Genomic DNA, 16,413 nt, shown 5'->3' on the forward strand with positions numbered 1-16,413 from the left:
CACTTTTATACAATAGGCATCGTAACTAAGTGGCACAGAAGTGGAAGATTGCACAGTACATACCATGTGCTTTTAAGTATGTACTGTTTAATTGTCTTGTCTTGTCTTGTCCATACCGCACCAACCACCGCCACTGGGCTATAAATGTGCAGGAGCAGTGTGTGGAATTTTTATCCAACCCTCATATTTTCAATTAGTTTGGAGATTTCTGAGGGAGAGGTTATATCCTCTGGGGAATGATAATGCCCGTGGTTCAGAGAGCTGATGAGCCTGCCATGGATTATGCAGAGCGTAAATATCAAGCATATGAGGAACACTCCGGTTGGAAAATCCAGGGATGACTGATCCAGTCCACATGAAAATGCAGAATGAAGGCCTGAGCTCAACCCAACAGGAAATTTTAGTTTTGGGGACAGTTGTGGGATTGAACTATTCCACCAGAGATGAATCAGAGGAGGAGGAAAAGAGGTTGTTAAGTGGCTGTAGTGGATGTAGCTGCTATGAAGACAAGGTGGACATGCTTTCTGTGCCAGCAAATAGGGCACCTGGCAAGGGAGTGCCCAAATAGACATAGATTGGTAAAGGTGATGGCACAGTATGTAACAGCTATGGCTCACCAGGGCATAGTTGGACAATGTGTCCGACAAAACAGAGAAAAGTGTGAAAATCACCCACCAAAACAGGCAGGAATGACAGCAGCGCCTTTTCTGTCTGACCAGACTATTAAGTTGGTGAAGTCAGCATCCAGGTCAGACAAATAGCTGATGGTAGCATCCATTGTTAATACTGGTCACCCACGGATGTACACAAGCAGATTCTTTGTATACTAGCAATGTGATATGCCTGTGGACACAGGGCTATCAGTGAATAACTGATCCAGCTTGGCCAGTGGCTGGAGAGATGATTTACATTACGAGTGTGGAGGTGAATGAATGAGGGCAGAGAGAAGGGAGCCTCACTTACTTGAGATTGAGGGATCGCAGTGGTGTGAGCACGGATAACTGGATCCGTTAAATTTAATGTGATCTGTTTCCAGACTTTCAGACAACTGGAAAAGGCAACTGGTTTCCTTGGCTGCGTAAGTCTAGGGAAGACACTCTCCGGTCCCGCCCGGCTCGTGAGATTGAGACGGCTTCTCCCACCCCAAACCCCAGTTTGTGAGGATGCTGTGTAATTTGCTACCCTGTTACAAATTAGTGTCATGAAATTATAGACAGTACACTGTACAGACATACAACCCTGCAAACACCCATTTCAGGGAGGTAGCACCACCACACCCGCCCCCACAACCCCATATCCACCCCACCCCCGGTGCACCTCCTAGAGTGTATGCATACAGGATATTCGATTACGAAAGAACGCAACAATTGATTTGATCACATACTGAAACTATATACACACAGATATATATATATATATGTATTTCTATATATTTCTATTCCTTGTTGTGAAGATTGTTGGCAGTCTCAATGCTATAGCTCAACGCTAATGCAAATAGCTTTTCTATTTCTTTTGCAAAGATTCTTGTACTGTGATGTGGCTTGCTTGACAGATTTGAGCATTTTGCCAGGAATCTCAACATCATAGCAGTCTGTGTCAATGAATATGTTAATATTGCAAGATATCAGATTGACAAGTGTTTTGTGAGACAGCTGACTTCTGAATTCTGTCTTAATGTGACGCGCCATGCTGAATTCCCTTTCTACATCACAATTAGAATTTGGCAGCACCAAAAACAGCTTCATCAACTGGCAGGGCTCTTCGAATCCCAACTGCCCTGTGCTCACAGATTTTACTTTGGACAATGAAAGAGAGAGAGAAGTCGATTGTAAAGCCCACCCACATAAATAAATTTCTGGGATATTGTATATAATTTGCAGGGATTAGGGAGCGGCTATCAATATGCAGGAGATTCTCGGTACTACTGGGAGAGGTGGGATATTTGACTGTATATGATTAAAGGAATTATATTTATGAATTTTAACTAAAGACTTAGGAAAGAAGAAACAAATGTTAAAACAAGAATAACAAAAAGTAAAGAGCCCATTCTAATGAAAGTCAAATGTGCACAAGTTGGAGCTCATCTTGAACTTCTCTGCTCTGAACACGCGCTGGGCTTCGGTCAGCGTAAAAGCCCACACCACCCTTCAAACATCGCTCATGATCTATCTCGAGCAAAGGAGTCTACCACTGGATCGTATGCTATGCCCAGATCTCCCCAGCATCTTCTCTCTCCATCTCCCACCGAACACAAGCCCAAAACCAAACTTATTGTCCCTCACCAAGAAAGCCTCCCACTAATTGGATGGCAGACATTCCACAACATCACTTATCTTCATCAATAACCCAAACAGACTGAAAGCAGAACAAACTGCTCTTACAGAACTGATAAATGAAATACCTTCAGCATAACAGTATACGAGGGGTGATGATAAGTTTGTGTCCGAAGTAAGAAGGAATCAATTTTAGAAAACCTGGCACATTTATTTTTCACCATAGTCCCCTCCTACATTTACACACTTAGTCCAGCGGTCGTGGAATATACGGATCCCTTCTTTGTAGAGTTCCTAAAAGCTGTTAGTCCCAGTCCCGACAATGCTGATTAAAATTCATTTCAGTCTCTGTGGTGTGGATGTGAATCAGAGGGTGTGAAGGTTGTGTGTAGTTTCAAAGAAAGCATTGTCCATACATTGAAATTATGGAGCTGTCTATTGATGTTTGACAGATAAAATATCGAGATCCACGTTGGGCCAGCAGAACTTTCCAGCGAAGGCATCTCTACATGATGCTTGCTGTACCTTGCTTTGTCTAATAAAGAAACTGTTTTGTATCTACCAGTATTTTCCTCCGGTGATTTCATTCACGCAACCACACACTGGTGCTACGTAGACCAGCCTATCTGGGGGACTCCTGACTCTTTGAGGCCTCCTTATCTCATCATCTACATCTTCAGTTTCAGACACTCCTTGGGATATATCTCAGGCAGAACCACATGGGAACGCTGAGGCCGGTCCGGAGGCGATGTGACCCGGTGTAGGATCTGGTTCCTCAACTCCAGTCTGGACCATTCTCACAGTAGTAGAGACATCACAGAGTGTTTCATCTTTTCTGTTTGGGTCATGTCCCCTTTCGCAGTCGCTGACCAAACAGTACCAATACACGGGTCATCTCGCTGACCAGCTGCCACTTCCTGGGGCTCAATTCTGGCAACTGCTTTGTCTTCAGAGCAGTCAGGTTGCAGTCAGCTTGTGGAATGGCACCATCAGAACCTCCCAAATGATCTACCGCTCGATTCTGTCCTTGCCTTTCCTGCACCTTCCTGTGATGGAAAACTGGCACATGGCTTTCACTCCAATGGCAGGAAAGCGTTCCCACTCTCCGTCCCCATCCAGCCCACCATGCGCACATTGGGACAACGCTTCCGCATCTGTGTTTCTGCTTTCCAGACGGTACTTCAGACTGAAATCATAGGCAGACAACACCGACAACCACCGATGGCCTGTGGCATCCAATTTCATCGAGGTCAGGATATAAGTTAATGTGGTGCTGTCCGTTTTTACCTCGAATTTGGCACCATATAGATATTCACTTAACTTTTGCACCACTGCCCATTTCAATGCCAGGAACTCCAACTTGTGCGTGGGATAGATTTTCTCTGATGGAGACAGACTCCAGTTGACGAATGCCACAGTTCTCATCCCTGTGCCCTGATCCTGATATAGAACACCGCCTAAGCTCTCTCTGCTGGCATCTGTGAGCAATACATGCGGCATCCGGGGGTCTGCGAAAGCTCACACTGGCTCTTTTGTCAGCAGATCCTTCAGCAACTGAAAGGACTCTTCCTATTTCACATCCCATCTTACCACAAAAGGCTCTGAAGTGCTAAGATAATCTCTACCATCCACTCCTTTCTTCCTCCCTTCCTTCCCCGATGTAGGGTCAATGCACAGAAGCTGATCTGAACGGTGACTCACTTTAGAGCAGTCTATCACGAACCTCCGATAGTACCCACAGAACCCAAGGAACGAGCACATGGCACTCACAGTCTGTGGTCTTGGCCATGTGGTCACCGCCTCTATCTTTGACGGATCCGTAGCTACTCCATCCCATCCCGAACATGGAGTTGGCAGAGGTCTTGCAAAACTGGCACTTGTCTGGGGAAAGCTTTAACACTTCAGCTTTCAGGCAGCCCAGCCCCATCAGTAGCCTCACTTCATATTCCTCCAAGGTGAACCCAAACACTATGAGGTCATCCAGATACACCAAGACCTCAAGCAATTTCATATTCCCCACTGTTTACTCCATGACACACTGGAAAGTGCCAGGGGCTCCAGCTATGTCGTGGGACATCTTTCAAAATGGAAGAATCCCAGTGGACATATAAATGCTGCCTTCTCTTTGTCAGCCTCACTCATGGGGATCTGGTAATACCAACTCCTCAAGTCCAGCACACTGAAAAACCTCACACCATTCAGACAGGCCTGCTCGCTCTTGATTCTCGGGTCTGTATACCGGTTGTGGACTGTACGCCTGTTCAGAGTCCGATAGTCCACACACATCTGTACCTTCCCCTTCTTTTTCCTGGCCACCACTATTGGAGAAGCATAAGGGTTTCTGAACACAGTGATGACCCCAGCTTCCTTCAACTTCTGCAGATGCTGCCAAATGTCCTTCACCTCTGCAGGAGCCAGTCGCCGTGAACTTTCTCAGAACGGGGTGTCCTCTGTCACCTGGATGATGTGGCGGGTGCCCTTGGAACAACCGACATCAAAGTCGTCAGGAAAAAGACATCTTCCAGCTTCAACAATTTCTCTGTGAACCTCTCCTTCCAACCTCCAGATACCGGGGAATCCCCAAAGTTGAATGACTCAGCAGTTAACTTTCCTCTTTCCGGAAAGAGTTTCTCCCAGGCTTGTCTCACGACCCCAAGCCTCACACTCCTCTTTGCCCTCATGGTGGGCTTCACCCCTCAGAGCGTTCTCAGCTTTCGATAGCAAGGACCCTCAGTCTGTGCACTGGGACATTTTTTCGCCAGAGAGGTAAGGGTGATAGTAATTCTGAATTCTCATTCCTCGCTGGGGACTCATTAGACATTTCAAATCAGACCACTCCTTCCCCTCGCTCCTCAGGAAGGGGAGCAACCTGTCTTTGAAGTCCCCGGCCCCAGCTACGGGAGACTCAGCTTGTGATTTGGCATGATCGCCTACACTCCCCTCATCCCAGAAAGTATGGACAGCACACGACCCCCCTCCCCCGGGACCCCAAAAAGACCAGACAGTTCAACTGCCATTATGTCAGTGCTACTATGAACTCGAACAAAATCCTTGCCTGCAATTTTATCCAACCTCCACTGAGTACCTGCAGCAGGCATAACCATGTATTGTAATCACTTTACGGACAATAGTTTTACCCAGACTGAAACACACAACCCACCAGATCAATGCTCAGGGCAATTACAAAGCATCCAACGATCTCGATCCTGGACGCGTCCCCACAATGAATCACCCTGGTTTCCTTAGCTGCGTAAGTCTAGGGAAGACACTCTCAAGTCCCACCAAACTCGTGAGATTGTGATGGCTCATTCCAACCGAAACCACGGTTTGTGTGGATGCTGTGTAATTTGCCACCCTGTTGCAAATTAGTGCCACGAAATAACAGAAAGTACACTGCATACAATTAAAGGAATTATACATATGAATCTTAACTTAATTTAACTGATTGTAGGGATGTCTTACAGCGGATTGAAAAGATTAAGCATAGAGACATTAAGAAAGAGAATGTGCTGGAGCTTTTGGAAAGTATCAAGTTGGATAAGTCTCCGGGACCAGATGAGATGTACCCCAGGATAATATGGGATGCGAGGGAGGAGATTGCTGAGCCTCTGGAGATGATCTTTGCATTATCAATGGGGACGGGAGAGGTTCTGGACAATTGGAGTTTTGCAGATGTTGTTCCATTATTCAAGAAAGGGAGTAGACATAGCCCAGTAAACTATAGACCAGTGAGACTTAATTCAGTGATTAGTAAGTTGTTGGAAAAGTTCCTGGGAGGTTCAATTTATAAAGATTTGGAGAGGCATAATATGATGAGGAATAGTCAGCATAGCTGTGTCAAAGGCAGGTCGTGCCTTACAGGCCTAACTGAATATTTTGAGGATGTGACTGAACACATTGACAGAGGTAACACAGTAGATATAATGTATATGGATTTCAGCAAGGCATTTGATGAGGTACTCCATGGGAGGATTATTGAGTAAGTAAGGAGCCATTGGATCTAAAGGGACCTTGCTTTGTGGATCCAGAATTGGCATGCTCACAGAGGGCAAAGTGTGGTTGTAGATGGGTCATATTCTGCATGGATGTCAGTCACCATGTGCAGTGCCTCAGGGATCTGATCTGGGTCTCCTTCTCTTAGTCATTTTCATAAATGACCTGGATGAGGAAGTGAAGGTTGGGTTATTAAATTTGCAGATGACACAAAGGTTGGGGGTGTTGTGGATATTGTGGAAGAGTGTCAGAAGTTACAGCGGGACATCGATAGGATGCAAAACTGGGCGGAGAAGTGACAGATTGAGTTCAACCCAGATAAGTTTGGTGTGGTTCATTTTGATAGGTCAAATATGATGGCAGAATCTACTATTAAATGTAAGACTCTTGGCAGTGTGGAGGATCAGAGGGATCTTGATGTCTGAGTCCATAGGGCACTCAAAGCTGCTGCGCAGGTTGACTATGTGGTTAAGAAAGCATACGGTGTATTAGCCTTCATCAACCGTGGGATTGATTTTAAGAGCCGAGAGGTGATGTTACAGCTGTATAGGACACTGGTCAGACCCCAGTTGGGGTACTGTGCTCAGTTCTGGTCACTTCACTGAAAGGAAGGACGTGGAAACTATAGAAAAGGTGCAGAGGAGATTTGGCTGGATTGGGAAGAATGCCTTATGAGAATAGGTTGAGTGAACTCTGCCTTTCCTTCTTGGAGAGGTGTAGGTTGAGTGGTGACCTAATAGAGGGGTATAAGAAGATGTGAGGCATTGATCGTGTGAATAGTCAGAGGGTTTTTCCTAGAACAGAAATGGCTAACATGAGAGGGCACAGTTTTTAGGAGTTGAAAGTAGGTACAGAGGAGATGTCAGGGGTAAATATTTTACACAGTGTGGTAAGTGTGTACAACGGGCTGCTCCAATGGTGACGGAGGCAGATACAATGGGGTCATTTAAGAGACTCCTGGATAGGTACATTGAGCTCAGCAAAATAGATGGCTATGGGTAACCCTAGGTAGTTTTCAGGTAAGGACATGTTCAGCACAGCATTGTGGACTGAAGGGCCTGTATTGTGCTGTAGGTTTTCTATGTTTCTATGTTAAAGTGTTATTATGAATAACAGAAAGAAAAGGGCCAATTCTAATTAAACAGGCAAATGTGCACAAGGTGCAGCTCATCCTGAACTTCCCTGTTACTCACACGCTGGGCCGTTGGTCAGCGTGAAATCACACACCACCTTCCGAGTGTCACTCACAATCCATCTCGAACGAGCGAGTCTACCACTGGATCGTACGCTATGACCGGATCTCCCCAGCATCTTCTCTCTCCATTTCCCACCGAACACAAGCCCAAGACCTACCTTATTGTCCCTCACCAAGAAAACCTCCCACTAATTGGATGGCACACGTTCCACAACATCACTTGTCTTCATCAATAACCCAAACAGACTGAAAGCAGAACAAACTGCTCTTACAGAACTGATAAACGAAATACCTACGGTAAAGATGTCAACCAGGGCACTACAATTGTGACCAGAATTGCAGATTGCTTATAATTAGAAAAAGGGAAAATTATAATTATTTGAAAACAAATGGTCTGAACAACCCATCACACTGGCATTTTGCTGACACATGGATTATTTCTATGGCTAAGCAATTTTGTAGCAGAAAATGCTTCCAAATTATTTTTAATTGCCTCAGTGTTATCAATAGACTTTGAATTTGAGTTTCTAGTGATAATCAGGAAGTAATGGATAGTATAAAGGGTTGTCCGGTCGAACATCAGACGCTACAACGGAGACTCAGCAGAAGAAAAACTGCACAAACAGAGAAAGAGCACAAATTGCTTTCCATCCAATGAACATCATGAGGTAAAAGACTTTCCTTGCAGTTTATCTTTATGTACAGAATATTATAGAGGAGGTGGTTTACGAAAATTAGTGGATCAGAGTGCAATAACTTTGAAAAATCCAGAGTGGACACACACAGGCTAACACGGTAGTTAAATGATGAGACTGTAGGGTGATCCCTACGTTACTCTGCTGGGGTGGAAAAGTGCAGGGAACTGCAGTGCTTTACTGTTATTTTTGTTATTACCAAGAATTAAAAAGGCAGTAAACACAAGATTTGCATCTGGTTCCTGACTTCTTAAGAGCCTTCTGTTCTGTCTGATCTCCAGATCCAAGAGCAAGTTCAAGGGATCATAAATAATCCTTACTTGTGGCAGGAGAGGCAAGAGGAGTAGGAGTCTGATCAAGTCGGTTTATCTGCACTTGTCTTCCTCAGACAGGGGTCTTTGGTGGAATACGACTGAGAACAATGAAATTATTTGAAAAACTTAGCAGTCAGGGTAATCACTTTACCACAAATTGATTTCTACGGTAATTTGTAAGGAATGTGGACATTCTCTCTGTGACTGTGTGCGTTTCCCCTGGGTACTCGACTGTCATCCTACATTACAAAGATGTACGGGTTAGGGTTAGTGAGTATTTGGTGTCAGAAACATGCTGACACACTTGCCGAATGTCCTGCACAATTCTTTTTGATCTGATATGATGCCAAACAATGCATTTCACTGTATGTTTTGATGTACATGTGACAAAGAAAGTTCATCTTTAATCTTCAAAATTTTTAGAAGTAGGAGTTGACTCAACTCTGCCATACACTACAACCGCGTAGATTTGAGCACGTTGGAGCCTATAGGGTGAATTCAGTACTGAGGTAATACACCAGAGGAACATGCTACTCTAAACTGTCATAATTTCCAGCCCCTAGCGGCTTTCAGGACAGAATGGAGGAGCTGCATCCACGGTGCGGCAAATTCATCTCCTTTGGGAGGAAGCAGGAAGCAGAGTTGATCTCAGAGTAGGGTTAAAGGTCAGCACAACATGTTCTATCTCCTATGCTGGTCTATGTTCTTTCAGAAATGTGCAGCTCGATCAGGGGACGTTGCTCATGCAATTGTTCTGTGAACTGGTCTGGCAACTCATAAATTGCCAGACTTCAGTGGACTTCATGAAACAGCTTTATCTCACTAATGTTATTGAAGTTCTCAATCTTCTAGACATTGAGTCTGAGTACTGGTGGCTGTCTGGGGAAAAGCTCCACTTCTCTGTACCGAGATCTGGAGCTATGCTCAGGCTTCTGGCAAAAAAACAAAAGTCTGCAACAGTGGGAGAGCTCGACGTCTGGTAATAAAACCAAGTCCACCATCAGTGCAACAAAGCAACAGATCAGCTGCCTTGGCTGTTCAGGAGACACATTTCCATCTTCATCACATGAATCAATTCTTCATATTGGGTTACTGATCTGAAGCATTCTCCTTCCTCAGATGCAGACTGAAGGCTGAGCATTTCCAGGTTTTCAATGACATAATTATAAAATAAATCTTTAAAAGGCAGCTTTGATACAGTTAGTAAATCTGCATTTCATGGGATTGCAGGTCAGACCTGCACCAAGTGATCTGAGATGGAATTCATGATTATGTTTTTTTCTCTCTTTAGCAGAACATCGAGAGATTTATTGAAAGAGAAGCTCAATCAGCTGCAGTGTCACTTCACGTGGAGACCACAGAAGGAAACTATTGACTTGGACGATCTGATGCTCAAATTGCAAGATTCTCTGACATTGGGTGTAAAATATCAAGCTGCCTTGTATAACCATCTTGCTTTTGTAAAATGTCTGCAGGGTAATTTTGAAGAAGCCATTGAAAACTTAAAGGAAGCTGAAAAGATTCTGAGGGAGGAGTACAAAGATGAATTTGAAAGAAGAAGCATCATCACCTATGGAAACTTTGCCTGGGTGCATTACCACATGGGACATCTGACCGAGGCCCAGTCTTATCTTGACAAGCTGGAGATGATCTGTAAACCGCTCAGTGATGGCCCTCGCTATACAGCAATGATACCCGAGGTGTACGGGGAGAAGGGACTGTCATTGTTGAGTTCTGCTGCTGAATACTATGAGGAGGCAAAGGAATGTTTTACAAAGGCTCTGCAGCAAGATCCTGACAACACTGAGTGGATAATGGGATATGCAACTGCACTTTCTCGTCTGGAATCAATGTCTGGAACCCCAGAGAGTCGTGATCAGAGTCAGTCAGTGAAGCATTTCCGACGAGTACTGGAGCTTGATCCAAATGATACTTTGGCCATGGTGCTGTTGGCTCTAAAACTGCAGAAGCTAAGTCCAAACGAGGAAGCAAATGAATTAGTTGAACAAGCATTGAAGAAAACGTCTGATCTTCCATATATGCTTTGCTATGCTGCAATGTATTATAGACAAAGAGGTTCTGTGGAGAAAACTATCGAGCTCCTGAAAAAAGCATTAGAACTAACTCCATACTCTTGCTTCATACACCACCAACTTGGATTGTGCTACAGAAGTAAGCTGGAATACTCTCGTAGCAGATATCGTCGCAATCTTGAATTTCATCAGAAAGCTGAGTTGATCAATCTGTGCAAGTATCACTTTGCAAAGTCTTTTCAGCATCGTCGAAGGTCAGCTATTCAACCACAGCTGGACTTTGCACAGATCTGCATAACAAGTGGGGAATATTCCAGAGCAGAGGAGACTTACCATAGATTGGTGGAGTTAGTGGACATTCGTCCAGAGAATATGCAGTGTATATGTCTGGAAGCTGGGTTATTTGAACTGTACCAGAAGAAATCTGAAACAAATGCTGTTCGCCTCTTACTGAAAGGAGTGAAAATTGAATATAACTCAAGTGAACGGGAAGAATGTCGCATGAATTTGGAGAAGTGGGCAGATAGGAAACTTAGAATAAATGCACATGATAGCAAGGCTCTTGGAATTAAAGCAATTCTGTATCAGCTGAAAGGAATCAAGGATAAAGCAACTGAATACTTTGAGAAAGCCTTGAAGTTTGATCCTGGCAATGAGGAATATGTGAGTGCTCTTTCTCAATTAACATCTGATCACCACTGGGATGTTTAAAAGATGCATTTCCATCTGTACTGAGGATAGGTTTGGTGGGGTGTTGCTTTACCAGTTATATCCTTTTAGCACTTTCTCGTACTCATTAGTATTCAATTTGCAAAATTGGTCCCTTCGTAACTGGATCAAACTATTCTGTTTCTTTTAAATATACGAATTCCCCAAGTACCCTGAACAAACTGAATTTAACTGTGCTTCTCTGGACACTGGAAAAATGGGATTTCGGATACTGCAACAAGTGGAGTTAACCGAGAAATCAAAAATTTTTCCACATTGGTTGTTTCAAATTTTAATCTTCAAATGTATTTTATTTTTCAAATATATGGAGTTTGATTTTATCTTAAAGATCTTTGTAAAATATCCTGTAAGGATGTGTTTTGGTAATTAAAGCTTCAAAGCAGAAGTTGGTCTTGTCTTGACAAAATCAAATGAAAATGAGCATCAAATCCTTAACAGCATGATTCCAACCTGCTGAGTGTGGTGTTGGAGTGGCTTGGAAGGGGAATGACTGGGAAGTGAAAGTGGAGGGGCTTTGGGGATCACTAATGAAATTTCAAAATGATAATGCTTTTAACAACAAAATATGATCAGAGTTTTCATTCATAATAATTAACAACCTAGACAATGTATCTGCAAAATTCCAAACAACCTTGGGTGTGCATGTCAAAAGCAAACACGAGGAAATCTGCAGATGCTGGAAATTCAAACAACACACACAAAATGCTGGTGGAACACAGCAGGCCTGGCAGCATCTATAAGGACAAGCACTGTTGACTTTTCGGGCCGAGACCCTTCGCAGAAAAGGAAGAAGTCAATGAGGGATTGTCTACTGAGTCTCTGTGGGTGGCAGTTAGAATCAGGAAGGGGTCAATTGTTCTTCTGGGTATTTTTTATAGACCACCCAAGAGTTATAGGGACATCGAGGAGCAGATATGGAGACAGGTTCTGGAATGGTGCAGTAATAGTGGGGTTGTTATGATGGGAGAGTTTAATTCCCCAATATTGATTGGCATCTCCCTGGAGTAATGAGTTTAGCTCGGTGTTTGTTAGGTGTGTTCAGGAAGGTTTCTTGACACAATATGTAGATAAGCCTACAAGAGGAAGGCTGTACTTGATCTGGTATTGGGAACTGAATGTGGTCAGGTGTCAGGTCTCCCGGTGGGAGAGCATTTTGGAGATAGTAATCACAATTCTATCTCCTTTACTATAGTATTGGAGAGGGTTAGGAGCAGAAAAGTTAGGAAAGTGCTTAATTGGAGTTAGGGGAAATATAAAGCTGTCAAGCAGGAACTTGGAAGCATTAAATTGGAAACAGATGATCTCAGGGAAATGTACAGGGGATATTTGCGTGGAGTCCTGCAGTGGTACATTCCACTGAGACAGGGGCAGGATGGTATGGTACAGGAACCATGGTGTACAAAGGCTGTTGAAAATCTCATCAAGAAGAAAAGAAAAGCAGGATTAAGGAAATCCCCAAGGCATTCTACAAGTATGTGAAGAGCAAGAGGATAAGATGGGAGAGAATAAGACCAATCAAGTCTGACAGTGGAAAAGTGTCAGGAACCGGAGGAGGAAGCAGAGGTAATTAATGAAAACTTTGCTTGAGTATTCACTATGGAAAAGGACCTTGGCGATTGTACGGATGACTTACAGCAGACTAAAAGCATGAGCATATAAACATTAAGAAAGAGTATGTGCTGGAGCTATTGGAAAGCATCAAGTTGGGTATGTCACCGGGACCGTTTGAGATATACCCCAGGCCACTGTGGGAGCTGAGGGAGGTGTTTGCTGAGCCTGTGGCAATGATCTCTGCATCAACAATGGGGACGGCAGATGTTTCCAGGGAGTAAAGGGTTGCAGATGTTGTTCCCTTATTCAAGAGAGGGAGTAGAGATAGCCCAGGAAATTATAGTCCAGTGAGTCTTATTCTGTGGTTAGTAAGTTGATGGAGAAGATCCTGAGAGGCAGGATTTATGCATAGTCTGATTCAAAATAGTCAGCATGGCTTTGGTAAGGGCAGGTTGTGCCTTACAAGCCTGAATGAATATTTTGAGGATGTGACTGTATACATTGATGATGGTAGAGCAGTGGATGTAGTATATGGATACTATATAGTATATATAGTATAGTATATGGATTTCAGCAAGGCATTTGACATTTGAGAAAGTAAGGAGGCATGGGATCCAAGGGGACATTGCTTTGTTGATCTATAACTGGCTTGCCCACAGAAGGCAAAGAGTGGTTGTAGATGGGTCATATTCTACATGGAGGTCGGTCACCATTGGAGTGTCTCAGGGGTCTGTTCTCGGACCCTTCGTGATTTTTATAAATGAGATGGATGAGGAAGTGCAGGGATGGGTTTGTAAGTTTGCTGATGACACTAAGGTTGGAGGTGTTGTGGATAGTGTGAAGGATGTGGAATCTATAGAAGAGGTGCAGAGGAGATTTACAGGGATGTTGCTTAGATTGGGGAGCATGGCTTATGAGAATAGGTTGAGTGAACTCGGTCTTTTCACCTTGGAGCGACAGAAGAGAGCTGACCTGATAGAGGATTATATGATGATGAGAGGCACTGATCATGTGGATAGTCAGAGGCTTTTTCCCAGAGCTGAAATGGCTAACGTGAGAGGGCACAGTTGTAAGGTGTTTGGAAGTAGATACAGAGGAGATGTCAGGGTTAAGTACGTTACACGGAGAGTGGTTAGTGTGTGGAATGGTCTGTGGGCAACGATGGTGGAGGCGGAGACTCCTGGATAGGTACATGGAGCTTAAAAAAATAGAGAGCTATAGGTACCCCGATGTGATTTTTAAAGTAAGTAAATTTACGGCACAGCATTGTGGGCCGAAGGGCCTGTATTGTGCTGTAGGCTTTCTATGTTTCTGTGCCAATGGACTCATAATGGAACAAGAAGATGGAAGGGTATAGTGCAAGGATCATGCCTTTGACCTGGCCTGGTGCTATACTGATAGCCAAAAGACAACCATGAGCTTGGCTGCTGATAGGTGATAATCCTGTAAGTAAGAGATGGAAATAAGATATGGTTATAGATTAAGTGAGCTATTGTCCCATAAAATTTTCAGGGATGGGGAAGAATGAGAAGGAAGATGCAGAAAAGAGAAAAGAGAGCATATGACCACCAGCTCGGGATCAATCATCTGAAATTTCAAAGAGAGAAGGTGTCGTCGCCAATTAACTGGACACTTGTTCCTCAGTCGCCACGGTAGCATAGTGATTAGCACAGCTGGGGCATCGGAGTTCAGAGTTTCATTCTGGTGCCATGTATAAGCAGTTTATCCATTCCTCCTCGTGAATACGTGAGTTTCCTCCGGATGCTCCGCTTTTTCTCCCTCATTCCAAAGTCAAACCTGTCAGCAGGCTGATTTGTCATTATAAACTGTCCTGATATCACGCTATGGTTATATACCTGTGTTGTTGGGTGGTGAGTCTCATTGGGCCAGTAGGGGTTGTTACATGCGGTATGTCTAAATAAAATATAATTATACTTCATTTACTTGTGCACAAGGAGAAGAGTGTGTCTCCGGTCACCACACTGTTCTGAAGTCTGAAGAGGGGAATGTCATTTTTATACACAATTGACTAGCAGGTACAGATGTTGACCCTTCCTGGTGGCAAAACGTTTTAATCCCATTCTCATTCTGACATCTCAGTCCATGTTCTCCTCTTCAGGCCACCATCAGGATGGAGGAGCAACACCTTACATTCCGTCTGGGCAGCCTCCAACCTGATTGCATGCATATCAATTTCTCCTTCTGGGGTGAAAAAATTCCCACCCCCTTCCCTCTTCTTCTCTTACCCACTGTGTCCTCTTACCTCTTCTCACCTCTCCATCACTTCACCCTGGGTCCCTTCCCCCTCCCTTTTCTCCTCTGGTCCACTCTCCTATCCGATCGGGTTCCTTCCTCTCTAGCCCTTTATCTTTCCGTCCCTCCTGGATTCACGGACCACATTCTAACTGTTCTCCCTTCTCCACACCCCACATTTTTAAAAATCTGGCGTCTTCCCCCTTTCCTCTCCAGACATGAAGAAGGGTGCATCACCTGTGTAGCACTGGTCTTCTCACGGGTGACTAGTCGCCACACTCTTTGAGAAAATCAAATTACTCTCGGTGCCACTGGGCCATCAGAGGAATCCAGGTATCCAAAGGAGGCAGTGAATAGAAGCCACACACGTTTGGAAATAAGGTTTTGTTTCTAAGATAAAAACTATTCATATGAAATATTTGCACGAGCAAGAACAATTCAAAATTTCAATATTTTGTTTACGTTGCAAATCTTAGATGCCAAATAGATCGAATTCCTTTTTAATTAAAATCAGTGAGATTCCTTTATTACTCCAATCTCTCTAACTCATTAGTTCAACTGTTATTCCCTATTTACAAGCTTACAGTCTAAACTTTCCTTTTTAAACCTCGGACTTCAACTACAACACCGAGTCTTGCCATCTTCAGAAGTTTTCTGATGACTCTGCCACAGTTGGATGCATCAGCAAGGGAGATGAGGCTGAGTACAGGGCTACGGTGGGAAACTTTGTCACATGGTGCGAGCAGAATCATCTGCAGCTTAAAATGAAAAAGTCTAAGGAGCTGGTGTTGGACCTGAGGATGATTAAGGCACCGGAGACCCCTGTTTCCATCCAAGGGGTCAGTGTGGACATGGTGGAGGATTACAGATACCTGGGGATACGAGTGGACAATAAACTGGACTGGTCAAAGAACACTAATGCTGTCTACAAGAAGGGTCAGAGCCGTCACTATTTCCTGAGGAGACTGAGGTCTTTTAACATCTGCCAGACGATGCTGAGGATGTACTATGAGTCTTTGGTGGCCAGTGCTATCATGTTTGCCGTTGTGTGCTGGGGCAGCAGGCTGAGGGTAGCAGACACCAACAGAATCAACGAACTCTTCGTAAGGCCAGTGATGTTGTGGTGGTGGAACTTGACACTCTGACGGTGGTGTCTGAAAAGAGGATGCTGTCCAAGTTGAATGCCATCTTGGACAATGTCTCCCATCCACTCCATAATGTACTGGTTAGGCACAGGAGTACATTCAGCCAGAGACTCATTCCACCGAGATGTAACACTGAACATCATAGGAAGTCATTCCTACCTGTGGCCATCAAACTTTACAACTCCTCCCTCGGAGTGTCAGAAACCCTGAGCAAATAGGCGGGTCCTGGACT

At 44.1% G+C, this 16,413-nt stretch overlaps 1 protein-coding gene across 1 annotated transcript; it reads left to right on the top strand.

The window, feature by feature from the left end:
- Nucleotides 1–4,665: 4,665 nt before the first annotated feature.
- On the top strand, nt 4,666–11,214 carry LOC140715032 (interferon-induced protein with tetratricopeptide repeats 1-like). The gene is made up of 2 exons (XM_073026758.1): nt 4,666–4,775; nt 9,762–11,214. The coding sequence occupies exons 1-2, from the start codon at nt 4,666–4,668 to the stop codon at nt 11,212–11,214; spliced, it is 1,563 nt and encodes a 520-aa protein (XP_072882859.1).
- The last annotated feature ends 5,199 nt before the right edge of the window (nt 11,215–16,413 follow it).

The sequence above is a fragment of the Hemitrygon akajei genome, chromosome 23 (assembly GCF_048418815.1).
Source record: "Hemitrygon akajei chromosome 23, sHemAka1.3, whole genome shotgun sequence".
Classification (NCBI taxonomy): domain Eukaryota; kingdom Metazoa; phylum Chordata; class Chondrichthyes; order Myliobatiformes; family Dasyatidae; genus Hemitrygon; species Hemitrygon akajei.